Source organism: Chrysochloris asiatica, unplaced genomic scaffold, assembly GCF_000296735.1.
Source record: "Chrysochloris asiatica unplaced genomic scaffold, ChrAsi1.0 scaffold00050, whole genome shotgun sequence".
Lineage (NCBI taxonomy): Eukaryota > Metazoa > Chordata > Mammalia > Afrosoricida > Chrysochloridae > Chrysochloris > Chrysochloris asiatica.
This window is the reverse complement of record NW_006408568.1, coordinates 2,554,386-2,568,529: the sequence shown is the minus strand read 5'-3', so window position 1 is coordinate 2,568,529 and position 14,144 is coordinate 2,554,386. Positions and strand designations below refer to the sequence as shown.

At 44.4% G+C, this 14,144-nt stretch overlaps 1 protein-coding gene across 1 annotated transcript in view; it reads left to right on the top strand.

Moving 5' to 3' along the window:
- The window catches only part of NTF3 (neurotrophin 3), a 90,138-nt gene extending 78,732 nt beyond the window's left edge, over positions 1 to 11,406 (top strand). The window contains exon 2 of the mRNA XM_006862669.1: positions 10,300 to 11,406. Coding sequence (XP_006862731.1) covers positions 10,300 to 11,094 — 795 coding nt within the window. The 3' untranslated portion in view covers positions 11,095 to 11,406. The remainder of the gene's footprint in view (positions 1 to 10,299) is intronic.
- Positions 11,407 to 14,144: the final 2,738 nt, after the last annotated feature.

The window sequence follows — 14,144 nt, the reverse complement described above, 5'->3', positions numbered from 1 at the left end:
CCTCCTCCTCCTCCTTCATTAAGAAAATTTACACACCAAGTGAGGTTCCTATTTGAAAATTCTGCACAAATAGTTCAGTAACATTAGTTACATTTATCATAATGCATCAAAATTCTCTTTAAATGTGTTGAATTGTTTCCTCCCTGCCCTTTTATCTTCTCATTTGAGTAATAGTTGACTTTTTGGTCTCATACTGCTGGTTTATAAATAAGACAGTGATCTGATGGGCAAATGACCTTTATTTTGTGTGTCACTCTGCTATTTTGCTAAAAGGTAATTGCAGGATAGACTCGATTCTAGGCTTAAAGAATGTCTTTAAGGTAATAGTTTCAGGGATTCCTATTTTCTACTGTCTCAGTTTTTCTGGCTTTATCTCTGTGTGTAAAGAACATGAGTTCTGCTCCAATTTTTCTCTCACTCTGTCCTGGACTAACTATGGTGTGCTAGCCAAGAACCATCTAGTTTTTCTGGCTATAGGACAAGTGAGGTTACCAAAGCCAATTTCTTTATTCTGCCATTTTGAGACTCATTCTTGACTAGATGGACACCATAATTTCGATATCATGATCATCATCACCATATTATTTATTATTAAAAGTCAATTACTCAGCAGCTTGTGACAATATGAGCTAATATTTGTATAAAAGTTTGCAGGCAGTACACATGCATGTCACATCCAATGAAAATATGAGGCCCTACAAACAGAGGGATTGTTGACTGGCTAAGGGGTTAACACCAGCTGTACCCCACAACTTGAGCAACCTTCTCTTATGCTTCTTCACACTTGGAAAATGGAGTTAGCTCATATGCAAAAAATGAAACCAAAATCAAAATGCCTCAGAGCATTGCAGTCATTTGAAAGTTGTTGGGAGCTGCATAGCTGACTCTTTCCCATCCTCATATCAGATGATGGGGGCACTCCAGTGTGTGTCTGTGTGTGTGTGTGTGTGTGTGTGTGTGTAGTGTGCAAAGTCCATGCAAGCACACTTGTATACTCAATGGTAAGGAGGAGAATGAATGCCCAATACAAAGAAAACTAAATTTACTAGACCAGCTTTGACGGCCAGTAGCTGAACTAACTCATATTTTTTCTGCAGATCCTCCTTCGTCCACCCTCTAGCCACGAAATGGGAGTTTGTGGTATGGAAGGGATTTCCTAGGGCTTGTATCAGCATACCAGGCTCCCGTCAGATCTCCTTGCCAAGACGGGGGCAGGACGTTTCTTGGCCTGTGGAATCACTATACTAACTCCTCCTTGGAGCTGCTGGTGCACTTTGTTTTGACATGTACCATACCTTCCATCTTTTGTTGCCTTGGGCCCAGAGGAGCGTATGCTTTGAACAATGTGAAATTCCTCTTCCAACAACCATACAAAACAAACGCACAGCTTTCAATCTCCATCTCAGGGCATCTAGTTTCTTTATAGATCCTGCCTCCCAGTCCATTCAGGGACTTTCTCCCTCATTTTCTGGTCCAAAGTAGGGACCAGTTTCAATGTGTCCTTTCTGAAGGAGGCAAGTCACCTTTCTAAGGGACTCTGTTATGTTTTGTTTATTTCTAGAATACACCTTCTCTTTTGACTTATGACCCTGTTTCCACTGGGAAACTAACATTTGCTGAAAATTGAGGGCTGAGCCCTGGGGTGGTACAAATGGTTGATGTGTGGGGCTGTTAGTTGAATAATTGGTGACCCAAATCTACCCAAAGTTGCCTCAGAAGAAAGACCTGGTGATATATTTCCCAAAACTTACCGATTGGAAACCCTATGGAGTATAGTTTTACTCTGACACACATGGAATCTCTATGAGTCAGATAAACTCCACAGCAACTGGTAGGTTTAGTCTCCTATATCAGATCTTGGACCAATTATTCACTTTGTCAGTCTTCATTTCAGAACTCCAAGTGCAGTGTTAAGTTTGAACAAGAGAAACTACCATGGAATTGAGGATTTGAAAGAGCAAGGCAGGAATCTATTTTCCTTGCTTAACTTGCACCTGTTTTGACCCATCCAATGTGGACCTTCCTGGAATTCAGAGAGTCTCAAATGAGTTCTCACCAAATACAACCCAGAGGAAGAGACTGCCCTGTCTCCATGACTGGTCACTCTTGGTTTTCTGTGAATTGAGAGGGTGTTCATCAGCACCTTTGGGTGACAGTTGCTGACTTGTGCTGTGATCCTAGCTGTGTGGCATTCCCTTCCTGAAATCCAAATTATGTATTTAATGTATTTAATGGACTGGAGGCTGTAATCACTGCCTCCAGTCCAGAGAAGTGGTAGGGGTGAATGGAGTTGTTTCTAGAAAAGAACATGGGGCTAGAGGAGGGAGAAGGGGCTGTGGAAACCCTTACAGCACAATTCATGTGAGTTCATTTCTCATTTACTCCTTATAGTGATTCCAAGTCATTCTTTGCCTTTATTCTTTCACAAGTATCCCCCTCCCTTGTTGGTTTTGGATTCATCTTGCCCCAAGTGGGTTAATCTATGTGTTTTCAGTTGGAATGTAATCATGCTATTTCCAGGTTGCTAACTCCCATAGGTGCTGAAGCCTAATGGGTCTATCCTCACTGGTGTTTATAGCACCTTTTCCCTTTGAACATCATCTGTGCATTTTAATTAATCGGCCACTTTTTCCTCTCCCTGCTTCCAGATCATTAATAAAGACATTAACCCAAACAAACCCATCTACAGCAAATGCTCCACCAGTTTTTCTCCCTCCTAACTCACAGCCTAGCTATGGGTTCAAGATATCATCTTCATGTGGCTCCATTGTCTAATTTTTAGGTTTCAGAATCTGTGTTCCGCCAAAGCCAATTTGAATTAATTTTGCAATTAAGGTTTGGGGAGCAAGTTTAACCAGCCTTTTATAGAGCCTTCATTTAATATTGCTGCCACATTCCTTTCCTGTTTTGTCATCCTGCTTTAAATCTATCTCTTTCCCACCTCTCACCCTTTCCACTCAGTGAGCAAGATATTAGGGTTATCTGGCAGGATGTGGTCTTTTGAGTCCTTAGTATTAGTCAGAAATCCTCACGAGAATTAGACCCTTCTGTATACAGCTGGACTGTGTCCTCTCTAAGCCCAACCAGGGAATGCACTGGCTTTAGACGATGTGGCGATGCAAGAAATCATGAAATCTCTTGAATTGGCTTATTAAAATTTGGCAAATTGAAATAAAATTTGATCTCAGGATTTCTCCCTGAGGAAAATAGTCAGTTTTGTAGCAGGGAAACAAGAACAGAGTGTTTGTACCTTATCTGTAAGTTGCCCTGACTTAACAGAGCTGCTCTCAAACTCAGACTTGAGGGGGCTAGTGCAGTGCTCGTCCCCTCCATCACATGGCTCTGTGTGACTCTCAAGATGTACAGAGGGACTGTTCTGGGAGAGCATCAGGCCATGAGGGACGGGAGAAAACGGAAATGTGTTTGCTCCCATAGGGAATACAGAGAGAAGGAAACAAGAGCAATGGCCTCAAATCCCTAGAAACGCTGCTTACAGCCCAGGCCTGTAGGGGATGTGCTCAACCTGCTAGGTGACAGCCGCCCTGGCTCCTTCAGGCCTGCAAGTTGTGTTTCCCCATGGAAATGAACTTTCTAGAATGTTTGAGGGCAGGGGCAGACAGAGAAGCAGCATAGCTGGCTCATTGTGAACAAGGACTCAGGAGACAGACGGTACTCACATCCTAGTTATGCTGCTTGTTAGCCAGTCATTTCAGCTCCTTGTGCCTCGGTTCCCCACCTGGAAATGGAAAATGTAGCAGTACCTACCTCAGTGGAGTTGTTAGCAGGATTAAGGATTTAATGCATGCCAATACCTGATACATGACATTATTGTTCTACTCGAACCAGCTTACCAGTTCCCTCCATACCTTTGCAGGAGGGGATCATTAGATGTGTGGTAAGCTGGAGCTACTCCTGTGTAGAGATGCGAATCCTGTGGAGGTAAATCCCAGCCAAGAGGATCCAGCAGCCATCTTTGTTTGTCGGACAGGGCAGGAACAGGTTGCTATGGGCTCAGGTCCAGTACCAGTCTGCCCCTGTCTCCTCTTTCATTTCAGCTGCTCCTTGAATACCCAAAAAGCCCGCTGTGTGTATTAGAACCTGAGCCAAAAAGAAGGAATCTGAAATTGCTCTCTTTTGAGCATTTTGAGGAATGGTGAAACCTTGTAGGAATGTTGCTCCAGGGACTGAGAAAACACCATATGTGGGAAAACATTCTAAATGAGGAAATAGCATATGCATGCTGGTCAGGATCTTGGAAAACTCTGAGCAGGGGAAATGGGCACTGGGGAAGTGTAGGAAGGGGTTTTTACTGAGGTCTTTAACAGGTCTTTTTCCAATTATAACCAAGAAGAGCCTAGGGACCATGAACTACTTCAGAGCCAAGTCCTGTGTTTTCTTTGGGGAAAGAAGGCAGAATTGATTGGCCTCCAAAGCCAAGCTTGGCAGAAGCCCATACAGATTCATAGGCCAGTAAGCAATGCCGAGGGGAGGGCTTCATAGTAGTAGGCATTTAGTAAACCCATCACTCATTCAGTAAATATACATTGAGAGTCCACAATGTGTACAGCCCCGTGCTGGTCATCAGGGATACCCCCTGATCAAAGGGGAGACAAACTGACAACGATAATGCAATGAGATAATTGCCTAAACGGTGGTCTCTACAAAGAACAGAAGCCCCCCCTAAAGTTAAGTAGCCACTGTTATGCCTTATCTAAATCAATCTGCCAGAGCCTTTACTTTTCCTCTCTCTACTTTTGAGACTCGTTTTCTGGGAACATCCCACCCCAGAAAAATGGGGTGGAAAATGAAGGCACTTGTAATCAGAAAGAGATCTGAGACGAGACTCAACCTCTTCACACAGAAAGAAATCAAACCAAATCAGTTGCTATCGAGTCAATTCCAACTCAAGGCAACGCTGTGTGGTACAGAGTAGAACTGTTCCTTAGGGTTGTAACGGCTCGGAACCCGTCAAAAGCAGATCGCCAAGCCTGTCTTCTAAGGGGTCTCTGGGCCAGTTGGAACCACCAATATTTCGGTTGGTAGTCACAAGCTTTACCATCTGTACTACCCTGGGGCATTCTAGTAGGCACAAACCTCTTCTCACCCCCAGCTTATTCAGAAACACAACCCCACACTTCCCCATACTTTTATATTTTTCTTGTTCTTTATGCATCCAATTTGTAGTCATCTTTTCTTCTCCCACAACCATTGCAAGCACTTGCTGGCAAAGGCATATGGGAGCAAGTCTGATGGAGATATGGGAGATGGCTGCTAAGTGGATGTAGAGAAAGATATTCTTTAGTTCGGGTGTTTGGTACTTGGTGTGTATGCAGCAAGGGCAGGTATACAGTGTCTCCTGTTGCCACAGGTATCGCAGGCTTACATTCTACTGACATTTCTAGTCACTCACTGTGAGCCAAGGAGTCCTCATCATGAAGCTCATCTGCTAACTAAAAGGTCGGTAGTGCAAACCTACCTGCTGTTCTGCGGAAGAAAGACATGGTCATCTTCTGTAAAGATTTACAGACTTGGAAACCCTACTGTGTCCTGTGAGTTGGAATCTCCTCCACACTATCAGATGGGTTTGGTTTTTGACTGTGAGTCAGTATTATGTTAAAGGTTTCTGTTGGGCTTAAGCTCTTGAGTATCCTCTATTTCTCTCTGCCTTGACTTTGCCTTATGACCTTGGATAAGTCTGAGTTTCTTTGTCAGTAAAACTGATGAGGATGGCTAGGGCACTTTCTAGCTTCAAACGCTTATGATGATGTGTTTTGATGAGTTCTGATACCAACATTCCTGCTAATTCTTGCTCTCTAGGAAAAAGCTAAAAGCAGATTATCAAAGTCGAGTTTCACAGGAAGCCTGCTGGGTTTTAGTGCAACCTTGTGAATACTTTAGAAACATTTATTGGCCTGCAGGTGATACACTCCCTCAGCTTGTTCCAGAGCACCATGACAAGTTTGTGTATTTGATGGTAAGAAGCAATACAGATCCTGCACTAAGGGGCAATTGGGTGTTTTTTATATTACTAATTTCTTTCTTTAAAAAAAAAAAAAGTTATTGTTGTTGTTGTTAAGTGCCAGTGAGTCAGTTCCGACTCATAACTACCCTGTACAGGATTTCCGAGGAGCAGCTGTTAGTAATACAGTGTTTATCCTACAGTACCACCCAGGACTTTTTTTCAATGGGCCTGGTTATTTTGTGCTGAGTTTGTATGATCAGGACCTGAGAGAGGCAGGGTTGTCCTACCCAGTCAGGAGACCTGTGTTCTAACTCACCAAATGACTTGAGGTGCCGTTGCTAGGAACTACCGCCTTACAGCAGGTGAAGCAGTATTATCTGTTGCTATTGTTAGCTGCCATTGAATTGATTTGGACTCCTATGGGTCCATTTAACAGGATAGAACTGGCCTATAGGGTTTTCTTAACTGTTTTCATTGTGGAAGCAAAATGCCATGTCTGTCTCCCCCAGAGCCATTGGATAAATTCAAACCACTAACCTTTTGGTTAGCAAGTAAGTTCTTAACCATTGTCCCACCAGGGCTCCTTAATATGATCTGTAGGCAATTTAAAAACTAACTAAAAGTCAATTTGCTTTTTAGTATCACCATGTCTGAGCAATTGTAAACACTATCAGTGAGGAAACAGTCCTTTCTGGCCTCTCCTACCACCCCTCTAAATCCCCTACTTCTTGGTTTGCCACAACCTAGAAAGGAAAAAAAAAAAAGACTGGGCTATCTCTTCTGCAGGCCTTGAAAATGGGAGAGTGAGTCTTGTCCTTGTGCAGTTTCCGGCTGTCCCTGCCAGATAGCAGCTGAATTTCCCCTAACTGCTTTCACCAGGACACCTCAGACAATGTCCTCTCTGGGCTGTGCCCATCCTTTCTGACCACACAAATGGCTTTCTATCCTTAACCTTCAAACATTTCACTACAATTGGTCGTCTTCGCTCCTAAAAGTGAGGATACTTCATGGATATGTGATCAGTGCCGTCCCACCAGGCCCTGTACTGAGAAGGGAGCCCTGTGTTTGGTAATTTGTACTTTGTGGTAGCTGCCTTGTAATCCTTCATCATTTCATTTTGGACTTTGTGTTTGTAAGTGGGTGAGGGCAGGATGATGGGACAGTGGTGTACCTGAGGTTTTGGAGCACCGGCTCACGTAATCATGCCTATTCCCGTCACCACCCTACCTGCTTTAAGCAACGTTCAAACAAGGGTCCCGCATCTCCATTTTGCACAGAGCCACCCTCATTTCTACCTCTGACTCACTGCACCCAGTCCTCACTTCCACCGTGGAGAGGGGGCAAACACTGACAAGAAGGGCCTCCTAGTCCTGGAATATCTAGAATATAGGGAGTAATCCATGTCATGTCATGAGGAACATGATGCCTACCATGAGAGGCAGTCAGAAAACATGCTGAGGACACGAGGGCAAAGGCAGGCACACTTGCTGCTGCTGAGGATCTTGAGAGAGCTTTATAGAAAAGTTCATTTTAGAACCAGACACCAAAGAACGGGTCAAATTTCAACAGACGTGGTGAAAGTGTGCAAGGTGAAGGAACAACACGTGCACATGGGTCATAAAGCTTATTCAAGTAGCAATGAAGAGTGAGTGTGGCTGGAGTTTGGATGTGTGTGTTAGGGATGGAGGGCAGTTATGGCATGAGCCCAGTTGTAACAAGAAAAGGAAGGTGAGGGCCAGAGTAAGAAACACTCCTTCTATGCTCTTACTCTCCTCTTCTTTAAACTGCAGTTTGGGGTTTCCAGAGGGCATCATCACGCTTAGGAGACAGTCAGTGAAAAGGAGGAAGACCTTCAACAAGATGGATTGACAGGGTGGCTGGCTGCAACAATGGGCTCTAACATCACAACTGTGGGGATGGCACATGACACGGTGGTGTTTCATTCTGTTGTGCATAGGGTTGCTATGAGTCAGAATCAACTCAACGGCACCTCACAACAGCAACATAAGTGAAGGAGTTGAATTCGATGCTCTCTTTATGTACTCTTTTACTTCTAATACTCCTTAGTTCTGTATTCAGACTACCACCATTACAGACTCTTCAGTGTTCAGCCCCAACCCATTGACATCATCCATCATTCTTCCCATCAGCTCACCCTTGTAATTACCTCACTAATATATGGACTCTTATTCTACCTGGGACCTCCTCCTACTAACCAGACTTGATTTATTTCCTCTGAGCAGATATCCTGTGTATTCTTAACTTACAGTGGCTGGGCTTTGGGGGAATTTAATAAATTGTTTCTTGATAGGTTCTTAGTCCCAAATGATTCCTTCGCAGCTGTGTTCTCTTTCTTTTGTGGGTGTAATTCTAGTGGCATGTACACCATACTTATTGTGGTGTTGGAGTTTCACTTTGTTGGGTCTGCAAAAGTGAAAGAAATGTCACTTGCATGCAGAGTGGGAGAAGGATCAGCTACCATTTTCCTAGGATAATATGATTCCTGGAGCAACTCCAGGGTTGGGCAGCAAAGCTAGACTCCATCCCTAAGCTTTAACCTTGAAGGGGTCATTTGTCTAGAAGGTTAGTTCCCATGGAAGGAGAATGGTTCTCTTATCACAGAGGTGGCCAGGATCCAGGAGGAGGAAATTTGGGCAAGTTGCCTGCAGCGTTCTTGGCCTTTGGGAGCAATAGTGGGAAAGACAAGATTGTCTTGTTTGAAAAGACAACTTAGACCAGACTGGAAAGAGGCAGCAATTGGGAACCCTGGATTGTGTTAGCACTGGCAAGCTCAGACACAAGTACTTCATAAGCAAGACTCCTTTTCTATTTCTTCTATCAGTTTTGTTTATTTCTCTTCTCTTTTCCCTCTGGATTTCATATTGTCTTTCTGAAAATACCAAGGAGAGCCAGGGGAAAGTTTTTTATTTTCCACACTTAGACAGAGATTTAAAGAGGAAATGATGGACCCCTGGGGCCAGCAAGGTGGCAGCAATGGCAACTGAAGAGCAATTACTTCAAGAGGAGGATGGATTATAGGGTAATGGTTAGGATCACTAGGTCAGATACCCCTCCCTACCTGCAGAGAGTCTCCTTCCCATGCTAACTTTCAGAAAATCTGGGGTTTGCTCTACAGAGGGAGTGGCTAGTGAGGAAGGTGTCTCGAGATCAGCCCTATAATTCCCCAAGGACTCAACGGAAGCCCTGTGTTGAGATTCTACTATGGCAACAGACTGAGAGTGCTGGTGGGGTAAAATGCCATTTAAACAAGGAGATACAGAATTAGAAGCATAACCACTAGAAGGGAAAAAATAATGTATGGACATTTTTGAAAATTTTAATGGAAAATTAAAGGAACCCAAGCAAGAAAAAAATCTCTCAACAGTGAATCTTTCTATTTGGGGCGAGTTAATTTGAGCTGGTTGCCGCTGTGCCTTCACCTTGTGCAGGTAGTGCTCTCAGCAGGGCTGCATTTGGGGAAGAGGGTCTCTGGGATTGATGGGATCCGTTGGGTGTCTTGGAGAAGCCTCTCCATTGGAGAGCCCAGCAGATCACCCTGAACCTGGAACCCTTCCTCATTTACAAGGGCAGGGACAGAAAGCAGACTCCACCAGGTGTGGTCTAGCCAGAGATGAGCCCTCTTGGTGTGCTTCTTTGATAGAACTCCGGGCTGCCTTAAGGAAGGCTGCTACTGCTGCTGTTGACCAATGAAGGGAAATGCATACTCATCATTCTCAGGTCTAATGTCCTCGTGGTATGCCAAGGTGGCCTATGTGTCCTTCCAGGCTAGAGTGAGACTGAGAGAAGCAAAAGGACATCATCCATACATCACAGGAGGCTGTGGGATAAAGGTGGCATGGAGTGCAAATGTTATTTGTCTGGCCTGACAACCTGAAAACCATTCTCCATTTCTGCCTCTGGTTCTCTTTGTGGCCTGGGTCTTCGGATGAGTGTCTCAGTCTTGTATAGTGCAGTTTTCTCCATTAATGTTTTCGGTTTATTTGTTTAGAAATCTCTTTCTCTTGTTTACAATACACACTCTCATTCACGTGTGCAAACACTCACCTTTCCAGGCCACACAGCCACATTGTCAATAGAATAGTGGAGGTGAGTGCAGTTGGAAGCCTGAGAGAGAAAGGGGCAATTGCAGAGGATTCGTGTTCCCGCGGGACTAGGGAAGAACCACTCTTCACAGTGTCCAGAGAGAAGCTCTGTTGCTTACCTAGGAGGTTTTGCCTTACCCACTCAGAGGGATGTTCAGTCTCTGATAGCCAGACCCAGAATGACATGGACTCAGCTGTCACAGCCTGCTATTAACACCTGTGTTTCCTTTTCAGATCTTACAGGTGAACAAGGTGATGTCCATCTTGTTTTATGTGATATTTCTTGCTTATCTCCGTGGCATCCAAGGTAACAACATGGATCAAAGGAGTTTGCCGGAAGACTCACTAAATTCCCTGATTATTAAGCTGATCCAGGCAGATATATTGAAAAACAAGCTCTCTAAGCAGATGGTGGACGTTAAGGAAAACTATCAGAGCACCCTGCCGAAAGCTGAGGCCCCTCGAGAGCCGGAACAGGGCGAGCCCGCTAAGTCGGACTTCCAGCCAGTGACCGCCGTGGACACAGAATTGCTGCGACAACAGAGACGCTACAGCTCCCCGCGGGTCTTGCTGAGTGACAGCACCCCGTTGGAGCCTCCCCCCTTGTATCTCATGGAAGATTACGTGGGCAGCCCAGTGGTGGCGAACAGAACGTCCAGGCGGAAAAGGTACGCGGAGCATAAGAGTCACCGAGGCGAGTACTCGGTATGTGACAGTGAGAGTTTGTGGGTGACAGACAAGTCGTCGGCCATCGACATCAGGGGACACCAGGTCACGGTGCTCGGGGAGATCAAAACCGGCAACTCCCCCGTCAAACAATATTTTTATGAAACGAGATGTAAAGAAACCAGGCCTGTCAAAAACGGTTGCAGAGGGATTGACGATAAACACTGGAACTCTCAGTGCAAAACATCCCAGACGTACGTGCGAGCACTGACTTCAGAAAACAATAAACTCGTGGGCTGGAGATGGATACGGATAGACACCTCCTGCGTGTGTGCCTTGTCGAGGAAAATCGGAAGAACATAAGTTGGCATCTCTCCCCATATATAAATTATTACTTTAAATTATATGATATGCATGTAGCATATAAATGTTTATATTGTTTTTATATATTATAAGTTGACCTTTATTTATTAAACTTCAGCAACCCTACAGTATATAAGCTTTTTTTCTCAATAAAATGAGTGTGCTTGCCTTCTCTCGGGCCTCTCCCATCTGTTAAACCTTGTTTTGTGATCCAGCTTGTGCTAACCTCACTGTAAAATCTGTGTACACCAGTGTTTTGCATTCAGTATTGTCAAGGCCATGACTGTCATTTTAGTAAACTTGTTTAAATCAGATGATGTCAGAGTTGTGTATAGACACAGTTGTATACCATCCTGGTATAACTCATGTTTGATTCGTTCATTCAGTGAACTGTTTTCACCCCTATTGAAAACGATGCCCTATAGCTTTGAGCCCAAGGCTTCTTTGTGGCCACCAAGCTCACTGTTACGTTCTGACCTTTCTGGGTTGCAGTTTTGCCAATGAGAATAATGATTTGCTCCAACGTTATGGTCCTGGAACAATATCAACAAACTTGGCAATTTTCGTTTTGGAAGTTTCTTTTCATATTTGTTGTTTTGGGGTTTGGGGTTGTTTCAGGGTTGGAATTTTTTAAATTTTGGCTTTGGTTTTTGTTTTGTTTTTTGTAAGTGGTTTTCATCCTTTTAGATACTCAGGAAAAAAATGTGAATTATTTGTAACAATTTTATGGCTACCCAGAAGCACACTGAACTGGATCATGAATAATCTATACACAGAGGATCGACTGACTCCTAAGGACCCTCTTTGTGCAAGTCCTCCCCTACTCTCCCAGCACCCTGTCCTAGAGCTGCTGTATGGGAAAGTGCTCAAGCTCTGGAAGCAGACCTAGGTTCAAATTCCAGCTCCTCCCCTTAATCTTGGACAAGAATTCTCAGTCTCTGAGCCTAGGTTTCCTGAGGTCAGAGTCAAATGGGGATGAATGCTTACCTCACAAGGTTGCCATGAGGATTCCATTAAATCACTACTATAAATTTTTCATTACATAGTAGGTATTTGAAGGAGCACTGGTGACTCAGTGGATTAAGGTCGGCGGTTCAAACCCACCAGCCACTCCATGTGAGAAAGTTGAGGCTGTCTGCTCCTGTAAAGATTTGCAGTCTCAGGAACCCTATAGAGCAGTTCCATTCTGAGGGGGCCGCTCTGAGTTAAAATCTGTGTGAGGAGCAGGAAGTTCCTTCTTCTCTCTGATCCTCTTCTGTCATAGGTATTTTGCTTCTCTGTATCCCTTGATATGTAAAGGACTTCTTGATACCTGCTGAGTCCTAGAAATGGTCCTAGACAGCCCTGGGGTAATTGGGCTGATGGCCAGAGTTGTCCTGCAGGCAGGATTGGGGTGGATACTATTGATGTTCCCTGAGTTGTTTGGTGACCCCATTTTCTCACTTGAAAGTGGTCCTTTTCCTTCTGGCTGGAACATAAGGAATGCCGTCTTCCATCCTGTCTGGAGGTGCACGGTGTCCACTAAGGAAGCTACAGCCAATGCTTTGAAACCCTGTTGTGTGTATTGCCTGGCTGCTGTGCCTTCATCTAAGACCCTGTGTGCTATCTCTAAGATCCCTGGCTGGTGCAAACAGTTTACATTGGACTACTAACCAAAAGGTTGGCAGTTTGAGTCAGCCTAGCAGCACCATGGAAGAAAGTTCTGGTGATCTATTTCCATAAGATCACAGCCCTCAGAATACCTATGTAATAGAGTTCTGCACTGATACACAGGGAGGCGCTGTGAGTGGGAATCAACTGTGCTTTGGTTCTGTCTCTATCAAGACCATTTGTAGGCCAGGCTCTCTCACATGCACCTGTATGAAATATGTGCCCTCTGAGTGGTATGAACCTTTTGAGACAAACTCAGCAGATAGCAATGACTTTGATTAAAAGCATCATTACTGTACTCGATTCTGAATGCCTGTACTATGGGGGCAGGCAACGAGGAGTTGACTGCATGCCCACTATGTGACAGGTACTTTTAGACACTGCCATCATTAATTGCCGTGCACCCTTTGAGGTAGCCACTACCATCATCCTATCATCTGCATTTCACAGGTAAGGAAACTAAGGCTCAAGAACTTACCCATATAGTCATTTATCAGGTAAGTGGAATAGTGTAGGATGAAAGTAATATTTGAAAGATGACACAATCCTGTTGCCTTCATCTCCTTACCCATAACAGTATTGCATTGCAGAATGAGCATTACTGTCTAACGAGAAATGAAAAGTGTTGTCTCCACATGGGAATCTGCTGTAGCTGCCGTGTTGCTGGGCTGACATCAAGAACACGACAGAACAGCTCACAGAATAAGAGAACTCCTAAAGGAGCTCTGGTAGTGTAGTGGTTACGAATGGGACTGCGAACCTTAAAGTCAGCAGTTTGAAACTACCAGCTGTTTCGTAAAAGAAAGATGAGACTTTCTGCTCCTGTAAAGATTTACAGCCTTGGAAACTCTGCACAGGGTCGGAACCGACTCCACGGCACATAACCAACCAAAGGTAGACCAGAGTGCTGGTGTGGCACTGTGGGCTAATGTGTCAGACTGCAAAGTTGTTTGAACTGCAACATTGGTGGTTCAAGCTCACCAGCTGCTCTTTGGAAACGCTATGCAGGGTCGCTATGGGTTGGAATCAACTCAACAGCACTTAACAACAACAACAAGGTACACCTGAACCCAATTCTCGGAGAGAGTGCATCATTGAATGTTGACAAAGAAGAAAATCCTTGGACTTCCCATGGGAGTACAGCCAGACTTCCCCCACCTCCTTCCTTCCCACCACCCTCCCAGATGCATCTAAAGCACTTGGACAGGGACTACTTAAACAGCATCTACAAGAGTATAACAAGTAGTTTCTGGGCTAAAAAGAAAGAAAATTGCTGTTGAGTTGCTCCAACTTATGACGACCATCTATGTGTCAGAGTAGAACTGTGCTCTGTAGGGTTATCAGTGGTTGATTTTTTATAGGTAGATTGCCAGGCTTTTCTTCTGAGGAGACTCTACATG